Source organism: Planococcus citri, chromosome 4 (genome assembly GCF_950023065.1).
Source record: "Planococcus citri chromosome 4, ihPlaCitr1.1, whole genome shotgun sequence".
NCBI lineage: Eukaryota > Metazoa > Arthropoda > Insecta > Hemiptera > Pseudococcidae > Planococcus > Planococcus citri.
Window position 1 is genome coordinate 3,424,483 of NC_088680.1, and position 15,698 is coordinate 3,440,180.

General features: G+C 31.7%; 2 protein-coding genes across 2 annotated transcripts in view; one reads left to right on the forward strand and one right to left on the reverse strand.

The window, feature by feature from the left end:
- Nucleotides 1-2,314: 2,314 nt before the first annotated feature.
- The window catches only part of LOC135844771 (mediator of RNA polymerase II transcription subunit 27-like), a 47,315-nt gene continuing 33,931 nt past the window's right edge, over nt 2,315-15,698 (reverse strand). The window contains exon 8 of the mRNA XM_065363117.1: nt 2,315-3,953. The gene's annotated coding sequence lies outside the window, so the exon portion shown is untranslated. The remainder of the gene's footprint in view (nt 3,954-15,698) is intronic.
- On the forward strand, nt 3,398-14,567 carry LOC135844769 (uncharacterized). Its single transcript, XM_065363114.1, has 2 exons — nt 3,398-3,577; nt 8,870-14,567. Exons 1-2 carry the CDS (start codon nt 3,398-3,400, stop codon nt 10,595-10,597), a joined length of 1,908 nt encoding a protein of 635 aa, XP_065219186.1. The 3' UTR covers nt 10,598-14,567.

Below are 15,698 nucleotides of genomic sequence, written 5' to 3' on the forward strand. Positions count from 1 at the left end.
TTTTAAATTTTATTTTTTGAGTTTTCCGTTTCATTCTCAATTTTTCATTATTTTTAATCGTTTTTAGCCAAATTTTTGTAAAAAATGATGGCTATTGCGGTAGGCCCAACTTTGGATAAAAAGGTCGGGGTGAAAATTTTTGATAATCTCGACGTTTTGACCTCAAACTAGACGATCCCGGTGTGTCAGTTTTTACATATCTAGCTAGATATTTATTTAAGATATAAGTTTCAGCACTTTTCAGCAGGATGGTGATTTTTACATTTTATGACCTGGAACCTGTTTTAATTGATCAAATAAGGTCAAACTTGGAGAATAGGGTTATTTTAGGACCTAAAATTGACCCCCGCAGTTTGAAGGGTCAAAGTTGAAAATTACAGGAAGATCATTTTTTTGGAGGGGCATAATATGATCCCAAATGAATGAAAAGGATCCAAAATCATACCATTGGTCAGCACTCCCATTGTGATCAACGTATCTAAATTTCAGCTTCCTAGGTAATCTCCACCTCGTTTAAGGTAGAAAAAACCACATTTGACCCCGATTTTTGACCCCCTCACCCCTAAAATTGATTTAGAAGGTCCAAATTTTCAGCATACTGTGGGAGGGTGCTCCATGAGTGATTATTGCAGGTTTCAACCTTCCAACCCTATTTGACCTCTTTCCAGGGTCAAAAAAGTGGATTTTTTAAAACTATTTTACGTGTTTTTCAATTTTTCAGACAGTCTGTAGTCCCTCCAAATTGACCTAGAGGGTCCAAATTTTCACAGTACATTGGGAGGATGTATTCAAAGTGCCTTTTGCATGTTTCAACCTTTCAACCCCATTTTTACAGAAAGGTCATTTTTTTGGAGTGGCATAATATGACCCCAAATCGATGAAAAGGGTCCAAAATCATACCATTGGTCGGTACCCCCATTGTGATCAACATATTCAAATTTCAGCTTCCTAGGTCATCTCAACCCCGTTTAAGGTGAAAAAAACCACATTTGACCCCAATTTTTGACCCCCTCACCCCTAAAATTGATCTACAAGGTCCAAATTTTCAGCATACAATGGGAGGGTGCCCCATGAGTGATTATTTCAGGTTTCAACCTTCCAAATTAGATCATAGTAAATTCTAAATTTAATTTTCACTTTTCAATTTACTTAATTTACCGAGTTTTCGATTTCATTTTCGTTTTTTTTAAATTTCATTTTCATTCTATTTCTGATTTCAATTTACGAGTTTTCGATTTCATTTTTGATTTTTAATTTTATTTTTATTCATTTTTTGAATCTATTTTCTTTTTTTGATTTATTTTCCAGGATTCTTAATTTTCAGTTTCTAATTTTACATTCAATGTTTGATTTCATTTGAATTCGAATTTAAAATTATATTCCCTTTTGGTTTTCAATTTCAAGTTCACAATTTCGTTTCCAATTTCTGAATTTATTCTCTGATTTTTCAAGTTTACTTTCATTTTTTTTCGATTTTGGATTCAATTTTTGATTATTATGTATTTTCAAAATTTTCAATTCTATTTTCAGTTTTTCATCCAATTTTTAGGACTTTTAATACCACTTTTGGTTTTTCATTTTTATTCTGTTTTTGATTTTACAGTTTTATGAATTGCTCTTTTTTTGGTTTCGCTTTCGTTTTTGGGTTTTGTATTTAATCTGGATCTGATTATCAGAATTTCTAAATAATTATCAGTTTTTTTTAATCAAATTTTTAGAATTTTAAATTCCATTTTCGGTTTTTGATTTTAATTACAGTTTTCATGATTTACGAATTTTCATTTTTATAATTATATAATTTTTTCGCTTATTGATTTCACTTTTTGAGTTTTTGATTATAGAGCTTTAAATACTTCGTGTTTTTGATTTCGTATTTTTAGTGTTTTCAAATTTCATCATCAGACTTCAAAGGGGTGTTTTGATTTTTTCGATTTTATGTTCTATTTCATTTGATTTCAGTTTCATTTTTCGATTTTTGTATTTCAAAAAACTGTTGAGGAAAACGTATCGTATCCTTTTTCTCTTTTTCTTTTCTAGCTTATGTATCTCCTTCAATTTCATAAATGCAAAAAATTTAGTAAGGTATTTTCAACTGAAAGAGGTGTAAATTACTTACAATTAGGTTAAATTTTGTGAGAAGCTGCATGAACATTTTTTCAAATTGAAGGAGATCTTATAACTCTTTGATAAATTTTTCTACACATTTTCAAAAAAAAAAAACAAAACAAATCGTAATAAAAATACGTAACAAAATTATCAAAAAGAAACCTCTTTTTAATACCATTGTGAACACCTATATTTTCGTCAAACAAGATAACTCAGTACAATTTTGAACATTTTATTTCGTTTTTTTTCCTTTTCTTTTTCCTTTTAAAGATAATATTCAAAACTTTCTGACAACATAATCAACACATACATTACAATAAAATAAATTAATTCTTATTTAAATAGGTAACAAATTACAGATAAACCGTTATTGAAATCAGTGGCGACGCCAGACAATTTGAACAGGTGTGCCAATTTTCAAAATTATAAAACCAAGTTGTAAATCCCCCCCCCCTTCTTTCCAAAATTCCCATTCAGACCCAACCATGTTTTAAAAATTGAAGTAAGAAAAATGATGTTGATGCATCAAGAAATGAACTTAAAATTATTATTCAAAAATAACTTTTGGTTTAACAAAAATTAGTTTTTGGTAAGGAATTTTATCCCTAAATAATTTGTAAAAGTCAAGTAAAAGTACCTTTTTTTCTTTTTGGAAAATGAACAGGTGTGCCCGTGCACACTGGGCACACAGGCTGGCGTCGCCAGTGATTGAAATCTAATAACCTCGACCTCGTTGAAACTTAAAAATCACAATGTTTCAATTTTACAAGCTCAGTTTCAAGTTTCCATCCATAAATTCTTTACGTCGAGTGTTTCCTACTTCTGAATGAATTTCAACCGAATACCGTAACTTCTAACCTACGAAACAGTGAAACACTTAACATTGTATAAGCTTTCAATGTCCCAAAGTTCTAAAATTATTTACATTATGATTTCATACGCTCGTTGGCGTAAATTTCAGCTCGACTCGAGCCAACCCAAAGTACAGTAATGTGCCTCGATAATGCTGTAGTACATTCGCAGCTGTTTTTTTTCGTTCATTTTCACACACTACCATATATTTTGTGCATGTGTTATGTACGTACACAATGAGTATACGTAGAACAGATTATAATTACGAACGTAGCTCGACGTACAGATATCGGTACACTACATAGAGGTTCGTCGTCGAAAATTTTTTAACCAAAACACCAGCAAGTAATACGCGTTGAATTTTACACCGTTGTTGGTTGATTTTATTTGAAATTTGTACGCGTATCGAGACGAACGTATAGTTATTATAGCGAAAAACATGCAACTCGTAACGGATAAATTGCAAAAAAGTGAGCTCAAGTATGATCTTTTGGATGAGGAAAAACGTGATTTATCCAAAGATGAAAGACTCGAATTTGTACCCGCTCAACACCACGCCAGTCGTTTGATTTACATTCTTTTGGTCGGATTAGCCTTGACTGCTGCAGCATGGCTCATGGTAGGCCTCATTTTTCATCATTTTTAATAATATTTTAACTTATTTTTTAAAATTTTCTAAAATACGATCGAAGATTTCATTCAAATCCCGAATCCCTTCGACTTTACAGGATTGAAACGTATTAAAGTAAAAATTTCCTTCTAGTTAAATTTTTTCGAAAAAAAAAAAAAATACAAAAACTGATCAAAATTGAACATTTTTTTGTTTAAAGTTCGAGTAAATTCCTCTTCTTTCGACGTTTCGGAAAAAATTCCCATCTAAAATCCTTGGATAACGACTCGTTTACACTTTGACACGTATATACATCATCTCGTTTCAAATTTCGTCAACTCTTCGAATCGTGCGAATCCTTTTCGTGACACTATTTACAATCAATCTGTAAAAAAAAAAAACAACAACAACAATTAAATACTCAAATCGTGAGATACTCCTCTACATATAAGGACACGTACATAAACATTCGGAGATTCGTAAAAGTTGAATTTTATAGCTTTTTACGAATTCAATGTCGATATAAAGTAAAATTAAGAACCACTAGACTAAAAAACAGCTGCAAGATGCATGACGATACAGTAATAAATTACGACACATGATGTTAATTGTTGTAGGTAAACTTTAAATGTCTGCAATTCGCACGTATATAATCGAGGTAAATAAAATATGAAAAAATTCCTACAAACGATTTTCTTTCGACTTCGAGATTATGAAAAATTTACGCTCACGTATAAAACGAAATACTTAATCGTCAATTACGTAAGGCTTATTTCATTCGGTTGTCTTTTAATACTGCAGTATCCTTGCGATTTTTTTTACACACATGGTACTTTTCTCGAGGCGATTCTCTCAATGTTGATGAAGTTTTTAAGAGCGTTAAGTACCTACCTACCTACGTGAGGTATCTACTTTGAAAAGAATTTAATTAATTCGAGCTCGGCTCTCAATATGAACAAAAGTTCAAAATAGGTACTTGATTTAATCAAAAAAAAAAATAAAAAAATAAAAAAATAAAAAAACCACACTTGTTGAAAAAATTCGAGTGTTAGAACTTTTGATTCACTGTCCCCTCCCCCTTCCACACAGAAAACTGTGTTCTAGACACACCTGTAGGCATATTTCATTATTCGGAGAAATTTCAATTTTTTAAACAATTTTACAAGAATTTTCATCAATTTTTTGAACAGTTCCTACCACATTATAACAACTTGTAATATGTACTAATTCCATTGGTTTTCAATATTTTGAACAATTTTATTTTTTTTTTCAAACCATCAAAATTATTTTGTAAATAAAAACAAAATCAGTTCAAGAAACGTTCGCCAAATTTTGCAACAAAATGAATGGGGAAAAATATCGGAGCAATATAAAAATTATACTAAAAATAAAGTACAAAATTGAAAAAACAACAAAATGATTTGAAAAGCGTAGAAAATTAAATTATAGAAAAATTGATGAAAATCACAAAAAAAAACGACAAAATACAATAAATTGATAAAGATTCAAGAATACTACTAAAACTGAGGACGAAATTGTTGAAAATAACGACACAACTGACGATGTTTCAACAAATTCATTTCAAGAAACATTGATCCAAAATTTCATGCAAATTCTACTCGTGGCAACAATTTTTTTTAAAACGTTGGCAGAAAACAAGATTTTTTTGTAATTTTGGTAAAAAATATGACGAAGTCTGTTATTGCAATTGTGACAAGTGACAACGTTTTTTTGCTGTTTTGACCAAAAAAATATATACGTACAAATTTTTGCAATTTTTGAAAAACGTTGGAAACAAATTTTTATATGATTTCTTGGCAAAAAATGCAATTTCTTCAATTTTGGAAAAACACCAAATTTCTGGTAATTTTTGCTAAAAATTAACTCTTTTAGAAAATTGCCGGAAAACATATTTTTTTTTTTAGTTTTAGCATAAAAAACATGTTGCTTTCTTATCAATTTTTACAAAAAAAAAAAAAAAACAAAAAAAAACAAATCATCTTTTGGAATTTTGAAAAAAAAGTTGTTTATAATTTTGGTTTTAGAAAAATGGCTTTTCGCAATTTTGACAACAAAGCCGGTATTTTTTGAAGATTTTAGCAGCAATTTTGACAAAAAAAAACATGACATTTCATCAATTTTTATAAAACAACATGACTTTTTTTTGGAAATTTTTACAAAAAATACACTTTTTTTGAACTTTTTTTTTACAAAAAATTTTTGCAGATTTGGGCAAAAACTAGACTTTTTTGAAAGTTGGGGAAAAACATGACTTTTTGCCCATTTTTGCATGAAAAATCAGGTTTTTTACTTGATCAATTTTTACAAAAAAAAACAAAATAGGTGTTTTTGGAATTTTGGCCAAAAAAAACTTTTTACATACAGTTCTGATAAAAAATATGACTTTGTGCAATTTTAGCAAAACAGCCGTTTTTTTGGAAAGTTTGACAAAAAATACAATTTTTTCAATTTTATAAAAACACAGGCCTTTTTTCAATTTTTTGCAAAAAAAGGATTTTTTTAGAAATTTTGAGAAAAACAGGATTTGATTTTTTTTTTGAAATTTTATTGTCATAAAAACCATTGTTTTTCTTTAAAATTTTCTTGGAATTTTAGCAAAAAAAAAAACTTCTCTACAGTAAAAAAAAAGGAGATTTTGCAATTTAGGAATAAACTAAACTTTTTCAAAATTTGGAGAAAAACATGATATTTTTTACAATTTTGGCAAGAAAAACATGTCTTTTAATCAATTTTAATAAAAAAACAAAACATCTACTTTTTTGGAATTTTGGCAAAAAAAAATTTCTAATTGGTAGATAAAAAACATGAATTTTGGCAATTTTGGCAAAACTGCGGTTTTTTTTGCAATTTGGGGCAAAACTGCGGTTTTTTGGAAATTTTGGCAAAACTGCGGTTTTTTTGGAAATTTTGTGCAAAAAAAAAGTTTCTAGTTGGTAGATAAAAAACATAAATTTTGGCAATTTTGGCAAAAAAAAAGTTTCTAGTTGGTAGATAAAAAACATAAATTTTGGCAATTTTGGCAAAACTGCGGGTTTTTTTGCAATTTTGGATAAACTGCGGTTTTTTGGCAATTTGGGGCAAAATCGCAATTTTTTGGAAATTTTGGCAAAACTGCGGGTTTTTTGGCAATTTTGGCAAAACTGCGGTTTTTTGGCAATTTTGGCAAAACTGCAGTTTTTTGGCAATTCTGAACAAAAATACAGATTTTTCAATTCTGGAAAAACACAGTAAGTATTTTTTGCAAAAAAAAAAACAAAATGGTTTTTTTTTGGAATTTTGGCCAAAAAAACTTTTTTACAGTTTTAGTAAAAAACATGGCTTTGTGCAATTTCAGCAAAACAGCGGTTTTTTGGAAAGTTTTACAAAAAATACAATTTTTTCAATTTTGGTAGAACACTGGATTTTTTAAAAAAATTTTGCAAGAAAAGATTTTTTTAAAAAATTGGAGAAAAACTTGATTTAGTTTTTCTTTCAAATTTTTTTGAAATTTTAGCAAAAAAACTTCTCTACAGTAAAAAAAAAGGAGATTTTGCAATTTAGAAAAAAAACCAGAGTTTTTGAAAATTTGGAGAAAAACATGATTTTTTGCAATTTTGACAAGAAGAACATGTCTTTTAATCAATTTCAACCAAAAAAACAGAACACCTACTGTTTTTTGGAATTTTTGGCAAAAAAAAAGTTTCCACCGTATTGAAAAAAAAAATGAATTTTGGAAATTTTGGCAAAAAAACTTTTTTTACAGTTTTGGTAAAAAAAACATGACTTTGTGCAATTTCAGCAAAACCGCGGTTTTTTGGAAAGTTTGACAAAAAATATTATGTACAATGATTTCAATTTTGGTAAAACACAGGATTTTTTTAAAATTTTTTGCCAAAAAAAAGGATTTTTTTCAAAAAATTGTAGAAAAACTTGATTTGATTTTTTTTGTTGAAATTTTGACATAAAAACATAGTGTTTCTTTCGAATATTTTTGGAATTTTAGCAAAAAAAAGTTCTTTACAGTAAAAAAAAGAGGTTTTGCAATTAAAACACCCAATTTTTTTTTGAAATTTTGGGGGGAAAACGTTTCTACAATATTGGTAAAAAAAAAAACTAATTTTGGCAAATCAAAATCAGACCAAAAATACACCTTTTTTCAATTTTAGAAACGCACAGGATTTTTTGCAATTTTGGCAAAAAAAAACTTTCAGATTTTGGTGTGAAAAATACTTACCTACCTACTTATTGAAAAACATTGTTGTCTTCTCATCAATTATTTATACAAAGAAAAAAAAAAAAAAACAGATCTTTTCTCGAATTTTGGTTTTGGAAAAAAAATCTCTACAGTTTTGGTAAGAAACATAACTTTTTGCAATTTTGGCAGAAAAACAGGTCTTTTTTGGCGATTTGTCAATTTTGGAAAAACACAGGATTTCTTGCACTTTTTGCAAAAAAACAAAAAAAACTTTTGTATAAAAAAAGTTTATTTTTTTGGAATTTTCGCAAAAAAATGACTTACCTACAGTTTTGACAAAAACCATGCAAGTTTATCAATTATTGCAATTTGGGGGGAAAAACGCCTTTTTATCATCTTTTACAAAAAATTGGACTTTTTTGCAATTTTTACTAAAAATCAAGACTTTCAATTCAATTATGTGCAGTTCTGGCGAAAAATGCCTTTTTATCAATTTTTGCAACCAAAAATTGAGTTTTTATTTGGCAATTTCAACAAAAAATATAACTTTTTCAAGTCTGAAAAAACAGAATTGTTTGCAACGTAGAAAAAAATACAGTTTTTTTTGCAATTATGTATGGTAAAAAAACATGGTTTTTTTTATCAAGGTTTATAAAAAACAGCACTTTATTGGAATTTTGGCGAAAAACATGACTATTTTGCAGTGTTGGCGATGAACATGAATTTTTTAGTTTTTTTTTACAAATTTGTTTTTTAAAATAAATTTTTAGAAAAAAAAAACAAGATTTTTCATTTTGGCAAAAAATTAAGACTTGTCCGCAGTTTTGGACACACACCATGACTTTTAGCTATTTTGGCCAAAAACAGGCCATTTAATCAATTTTTGCAACACAAAGTGACTTATTTTGCAATTTTTTTTTTTTTCGAAAATTTCAAGTGAAAATTTTAAGTGCTCACTTTATCAAACAATTTCTTTTTTTTAGAACCCTGGAATTCCAATGGGCCACTCAAACACCCTGAACCATCCTTTTTCTCCCCACCCCCTCCCCCTCCCACCAGAGGCCCAAAATACTCGATTTTTCAACTAATTCGAAATTTGATTTCAGTTCGCCACAACCAGCACCACGTTCAGCGCCTACGAACTGGACACCAAGCTGATGGCCAGCACGTACAAAGCCTTGAACGAGACCGAGGTAGTCCTAAGCAAAGTGCAAGATTCGGTGAAGCTGATTCGCGACGATAACACGCAGCTAGCTGTGACATACGTCGAAGCGATCAAAGAGATGCTGCAAGAACGCACCAGATACGCGGTTAATCAGATCAATCGCATAGTCAACGATAAAATTCGCGAGATTGAAAACGAGTTGACATCTTTCGATTACGTAATCACAGAAGCCAGCGCCGGTATCGTCGACTACACTTTACAAGACATGAAAAATCTACGCGATTCTATCCCGTCCATCACCAACGAAACGTACCGAGCTGATCTCGAGAACGTTTTCGAAAAAGTCGACAAACAAATAGCCAGCGCTTTTTCAGATCTAGACGAAATGTACACGTTTTATGGAAGTTACATGGGCGACATTATCGACCACAAGGTGCAAAACGCCACCGATCGAATTAGCCTGATCGTGAACTCGAATCGACGACAATGCGAATGCACCATCAAAGAGAAGATCAACTTTTGCTACACGATTAGCTCGCAGAATGTGAAAATATCTCAGCAATTGGAATCGCTCGTCAAGGTATTCGGAATAGTTAACAACACAACCGATATACTGGATACGCTGGAACCAGTCATGTTGAAAAATACCGATCAACATACTTGTAATCTGATTTCAGAAGCTAGATTGACCTTGAATAAAGCGTTGGAGAAAGGCGAAGCTTTACTCGAATCGATCCTCAAAGACGACAATTGCTATCTCGGCTCGGCGGTACGAAAAACAGCCTATCAAAATCACGGCGCCGTCAAAGAATACGTCAAGAATAACTTCGAAGTAGCCATTCGTAGTCTGTCGACTGATTTGAACCGTACAACAGCTGATTTCCAGGTGGTCAAAGAAAGCCATCGTAAACAAGTCGAGGAAGATTTGGCCAAAGGTCTCGAAGCCTTGACTCACGAAATCCTCATGAAAACCAAACGTTTGGGAAAAGAGCCCTACGAGGAATACCTGACCAAAGCTTCGTTCCCCGATACTAAATCTTGGATGGATATGAAATTCCAAAACGTCACCCAAGTTATCAACCCAATGTTCGCCAAGAAACAAGCAGATATCGCCGAAGCTCTGAAATACAACTTGCAATACGTCGTTTTCCAACAGGTGCCTTTTATTTCGAGCCTCTCGATACAGAATTACATGCCAACCGATGTCTGCCCACTTTCGACAGATTATCAGAAATTTGTATCTGTTACTTTGGACGGTTACCTCGATCCGACCGATAATAAAACTCAAAAAGAGCTCGCCATGTCGGCAGATTTTGCCAAAGAGAGCGAAACCACTCAGTTAATCGAGGATGAGGAGAACGACGCTGCTACCGATAGTAATCAGACCAATGTGGGTACTCAGACTGACTCCAGGATCATGGTCAATGATCAGAGTAGCCCAATGGCCACTCAGACTGACTCCAGGATCATGGTAGGTGATCAGAATAACCCAGATGATGATGCCATAGTCGCAGAAGTTAAAAAGATCATACAAAAGTATGCTGGAGATAATGGAATGAGTATCGAGCCTTCGGAGATTCAAGTCATGGTTATCCCAGTTTCTGATGATGGAGATCAAGTTGAAGGTGATACCCAAATCCAGCCTGATCAGATTCCCGAGAGGAAATAAACCAATGTGTCCGATACGACGTATCCTTTTTTTTCCTGTTTTATATATTCCTTTTATCGTATTATTTTTGTTTGATTTTACTTTTTTTTTTCGTCGTTTTCTTTTAATTTATAAGTGTTTTGAATCGTTTTTTTCCTTTTTAATTTGATTTTTCTTTCATTTCGATTTTATTTGTATTTTTACATTTATTTTATAATCGTTTCGTTCGATTCGCTTTACTTTTTCTTTTGACATTTTTATTCATTTTTAATTTTTTAATTTTTATTTTATCACAGACAAGTTTATACTAATTACGAAGTGAATAGACAGGAGTACTCAAAATAGGCAGGTGATTTGGGGTAAGTTGGTAAGTAGATATAGATAGATACCTAGCTACCGATTAAAATACGTATTCGAACGGGTTGGTAATACTGTTACCATATCTCAAAAGAATTAATTTTGGGAAAAAATTGTCAAATTTCAATTGAGAATTTTCATGAACGATTCCACTCACTTCGCCAAGAATGAGGAATCACTGAGAACAATATTCAAGTGAATCGTACACGAACGATTCTCGTTCATTTACATGATTCATTCGCCAACGAGGCAACGATTCATCCAAATTGATTTTTTTTTCAAAAATTTTGGTTCAAATGAGTCGAAAAAAGGTCTTGTTTCTCGAAACGTTTGCGAACGATTCATTATCCAACATTCCATTTACGTTCATTTTGGAGATTCGTTCGCGAACGATTCGATCGGATCAATTTTTCAAGAATTTTGATTCCAAATGACTTGAAAAAGAGGGCAGAATCGGAGATTGTCTAAAGTCTGAACGTTCGCGAACGATTCATTATCCAACCATTCCATTCACGTTCAGTTTGAAGATTCATTCGCGAACGACTCAACCAAATCAATTTTTTTCAAAGAATTTTGGTTTCAAAATGAAACTGACTCGAAAAAAATGTGGTTCCTAAACGTTCGCGAACGATTCATTATCCAACATTCCATTCACGTTCATTTTGGAGATTCGTTCACGAACGACTCAACCAAATCAATTTTTTCAAGAATTTTGGTTTCAAATCACTCAAAAAAAGGTCCTGTTTCTCGAAACGTTCACGAACGATTCATTATCCAACATTCCATTCTGGCATTCTCGTTCATTTTGGAGATTCATTCGCGAACGACTCAATCGGATCAATTTTTTTTTAAGAATTTTGATTCCAAATGACTTGAAAAAGAAGACTGATTGTCTAAAGTCTGAACGTTCGCGAACGATTCATTATCCAACCATTCCATTCACGTTCATTTTGGAGATTCGTTCGCGAACGACTGAACAAAATCAATTTTTTAAAACGAATTTTGGTTTCAAAATGAAACTGACTTGAAAAAAATATGGTTCCTAAACGTTCGCGAACGATTCATTATCCCATATTCCATTTACGTTCATTTTGGAGATTCATTCGTGAACGGCTCAACCAAATAAATTTTTAAACGAATTTTCAAACAAAAGGTGGTTTTCTGAACGTTTGTGAACGATTCATTACCAAATATCAAACATTCCATTCACGTTCATTTTGGAGATTCGTTCGCAGACGACTCTTCCAGATCAATTTTTTCAAGAATTTTGGTTTCAAATGACTCGGAAAAAAAGGTGGTTCTCTGAACGTTCGCGAACGATTCATTATGTAGGTAATGTTCGATTCACGTTCATTTTGGAGATTCTTTCAAAAACGATTCAAGCAGATTATTTTTTTTCAGCAAAAAAAATTTTGAATCCAAATAACTAAAAAACAAATCTGGTGCTCGAAACGTTTAGTCGTTCACGAATGATTCATTATCCAATATTCTATTCACGTTCAATCTAAAGATTCATTCGCGAACGATTCAACTAAATCAATTTTTTTTCAAGAAGTTTGTTTCAAAATGACTCGAAAAAAAGTGTAGTTCTCTAAACGTTCGCGAACGATTCATTATTATTACTCGACGTTCGATACACGTTCATTAAGGAGATTCATTCGCAAACGATTCAACCGAATCAATTTTTTTCGAGAATTTTAGTTTAAAATTACTCAAAAAAAGTGTGGTTCTCTGAACGTTCGCGAACGATTCTTTTTGATTTACGTTTATTATGGCGATTCATTCGCAAAAGATTCAAGTGGATCATCTTTTTCGGAAAATTTGAATACAAATGACTGAAAAAGAAATCTGGTTCTCCAAACGTTCACGAATGATTCACTATCAAATATTCCATTCACGTTCATTTTGCAGATTCATTCGCGAACGAATCAATCAAATCAATTTTTTTCAAGAAGTTTGAATCAAACTAACTAGAAAAAAAGAATGGTTTCCTCAACGTTCGCGAACGATTCATTATTAAACATTCCATTCAGGTTCATTCTGAAAAGTCGTTCGTGAACGACTGAATCGAATCGATAATTTTTCAAGAATTTCGGTTTCAAATCATCAAATAAATTGAAAAATAAGATTGGTTTGATACTCAGAACGTCCACGAACGAACGATTCATTATCCAACATTGCATTTTCGTTCATTCTGGGAATTCATTCGCAAACGATTCAACCGAATCAATTTTCCCAAAAATTTTGGTTCCAAAATTAATGAGTCGAAGCAGAAGTCTGATTTCCTCAATGTTCGCGAACGATTCATTATTAAATATTTCGTTCACGTTCATTCTGATGATTCGTTCGTGAACGACTGAATCGAATCAATGATTTTTCAAGAATTTCGGTTTCAAATGAATTGAAAAAGTAGATTGGTTTCAATTCTGAACATTCGCGAACGATTCATTAACCAACATAGCATTCTCGTTCATCCTGAGGATTCGTTCGCGAACGTTTAAAAAAACTGAATCAATTTTTCAAGGGATTTTGATTCGAAATGACTTGAAAATGAAAACTAGTTCTCGTTCTCGAACGATTCATTATCCAACATTCCATTCCACGTTCATTCGCAAACGAGAAACGATTCAACTGATTAATTTTCGGTTTCCGAATAAATCGTTCATTTCGTTCGCGAATAAAACCATTCTCAAAATATTTTCGAAGTCGTTCGAGACCGATTCAGTTCATCAACATTGAACTATTCGGGTATAATAAAATTATTTTATATCGTTCGATTTAGTTCAATAATTCACGTTTGATGTAAAACCATTCGCCAACGATTCATTTCAACTGGAATCGATTCAAAATGACTCATCATTCCTTCCTTTTTCAAAAAAAAAAAAAGTGAAAATGCTTTTACTATAACGGTAAAAAAATCGTGACTCAAAAACTTTTCATTTTTTATTGACCAGTCCCGAGTCCAGTTCAATGTCCATTTCCAGTCCACAGTGTTACCAATCCATATAGGCTATGCATAAAAGTGAACGTTACAACTCGCAATTCTCACGATAATCAGCATAAATAAAAAAATCGTCTACACAGATAATTATCGTATCTACATTTTAGAACGTCGATGGTAATAAAAAATTCGTAAATAAATTACGAAATCCTCATGTAGGTATATGTAGGCCTAATATAGGAAAAAAAATTGGAAGGTATTATGACGGTTGCAATGTGGGTACTACAAGAGTGTTGAGTTCATTACAGCCATACATGAGAGTATTGAGTATACTAGGTGCTAGGTGCAGGTTAGGTAGTAAACCAGTGAAGTACGGAAGAAGACACGCAGCATCCATTAAGGCCATTCCATTACATGTTCATTGCTGAATGAGCGATAAGGTTAACGCAGAATGGCCACAGGGCGAAAGGTGTCGGACGTCGGAGTTGATTTTTTTAGGCAAATTAAGTCGTAATCGTAAAATGAAAATCGTTGAAGACGAATTTAGAATTTAGATTCTTTTTGCGATACCTCTATAACTGTTTCGATGTTGTTACCTTATTTTATAGTAAATATATATAATTTATAATTATCGAAAGTTGTGTATATTATATTCGAGTTACGTGTTTGATTACATTTTGTGAAGCATCCCAAGCGAAATTTTTTTCATTTATTCATTAAACAAAAAACGAAGTCGAGTATGCTGATTTCGCTTGAAAAATCGAGCCCACAAATTCCCTTCAATCGTCTATTACGAAAAAACTAAAATCATTCGCTCTACAGCCAACCATTTTGTAAAAAAGGAGACCACTGGGGGATAGTGAAAGGTTGAAACCAAAAAGTAAATAGTTATCCATACTCAGCAACCTTGAATAATTAGAGAAAGTCGAAATGTCAAACTTCCTAGGGCACGTATTTCATCATTTTTTCAACATATTTTCAAAATTGAGCAGCTTGAGGCACACTGAGGGGTTTAATCAAAAAAATAAGTGGATATTCGAATTCAGCATCCTCGAAAATCCAACAAACGACACGTCACACGTGGTTTTCAATTTTTTGATATTTTTGCTTTTTGGCGGGGGGGAGGGGGTTCAAAAAAATTAGAACGAAAAAATAAATCGGTATTCGAACCGGATGCCTTGAAATCAACAACAATCCATTTTCCACTTTATTTTAATTTTTTAAAATTTTGATTGAAATTGGGAAAACTTCTCCCCCTTCCCCCCTCCCCACAGCTGTACTTTTATTGACGTTCAAATGATAAATTTCAACATTTACACTCAACATGAAAAGTAAGTAACACTTCTACTATGGAATTTCAATTTTGAACATCTTAAATTTCAATCAAATGACTGATTCTGAATCTCTTGATATTATTTTTAACCCTTTTTGGTACTTTTCTCAGCAGTTGAAATTTTTTGTCATAATGCTCAGCTTTGGAGTTCAATGGCTCGAGATTGCTGAAACTTGGAGAAAATCTAATTGTAGAGTTTTAAAGGTGCCTAATTGAGAACAGTTTCAAAAATATTCACCAATAACTAAAAATTCAAATTTGAGCTTTCTTTTTGGAAAACTCAAATCTGAAAAGCTGGTTAAATTTTATACGCAGCTGTGTTGTATTCCTCAAGTTTTAATTGAATAAAATTCGAAAATTCAAGTTTTCAAAATTTAATTTGATAAATTCAAGATGGAAATTTACAAAATTTTGGATAAAAAAAGTAAGTAATAAAATCTAATTTTATAAAAATCTAAATTTATGGTTCAATTCGGAAAATGTTTAAATTA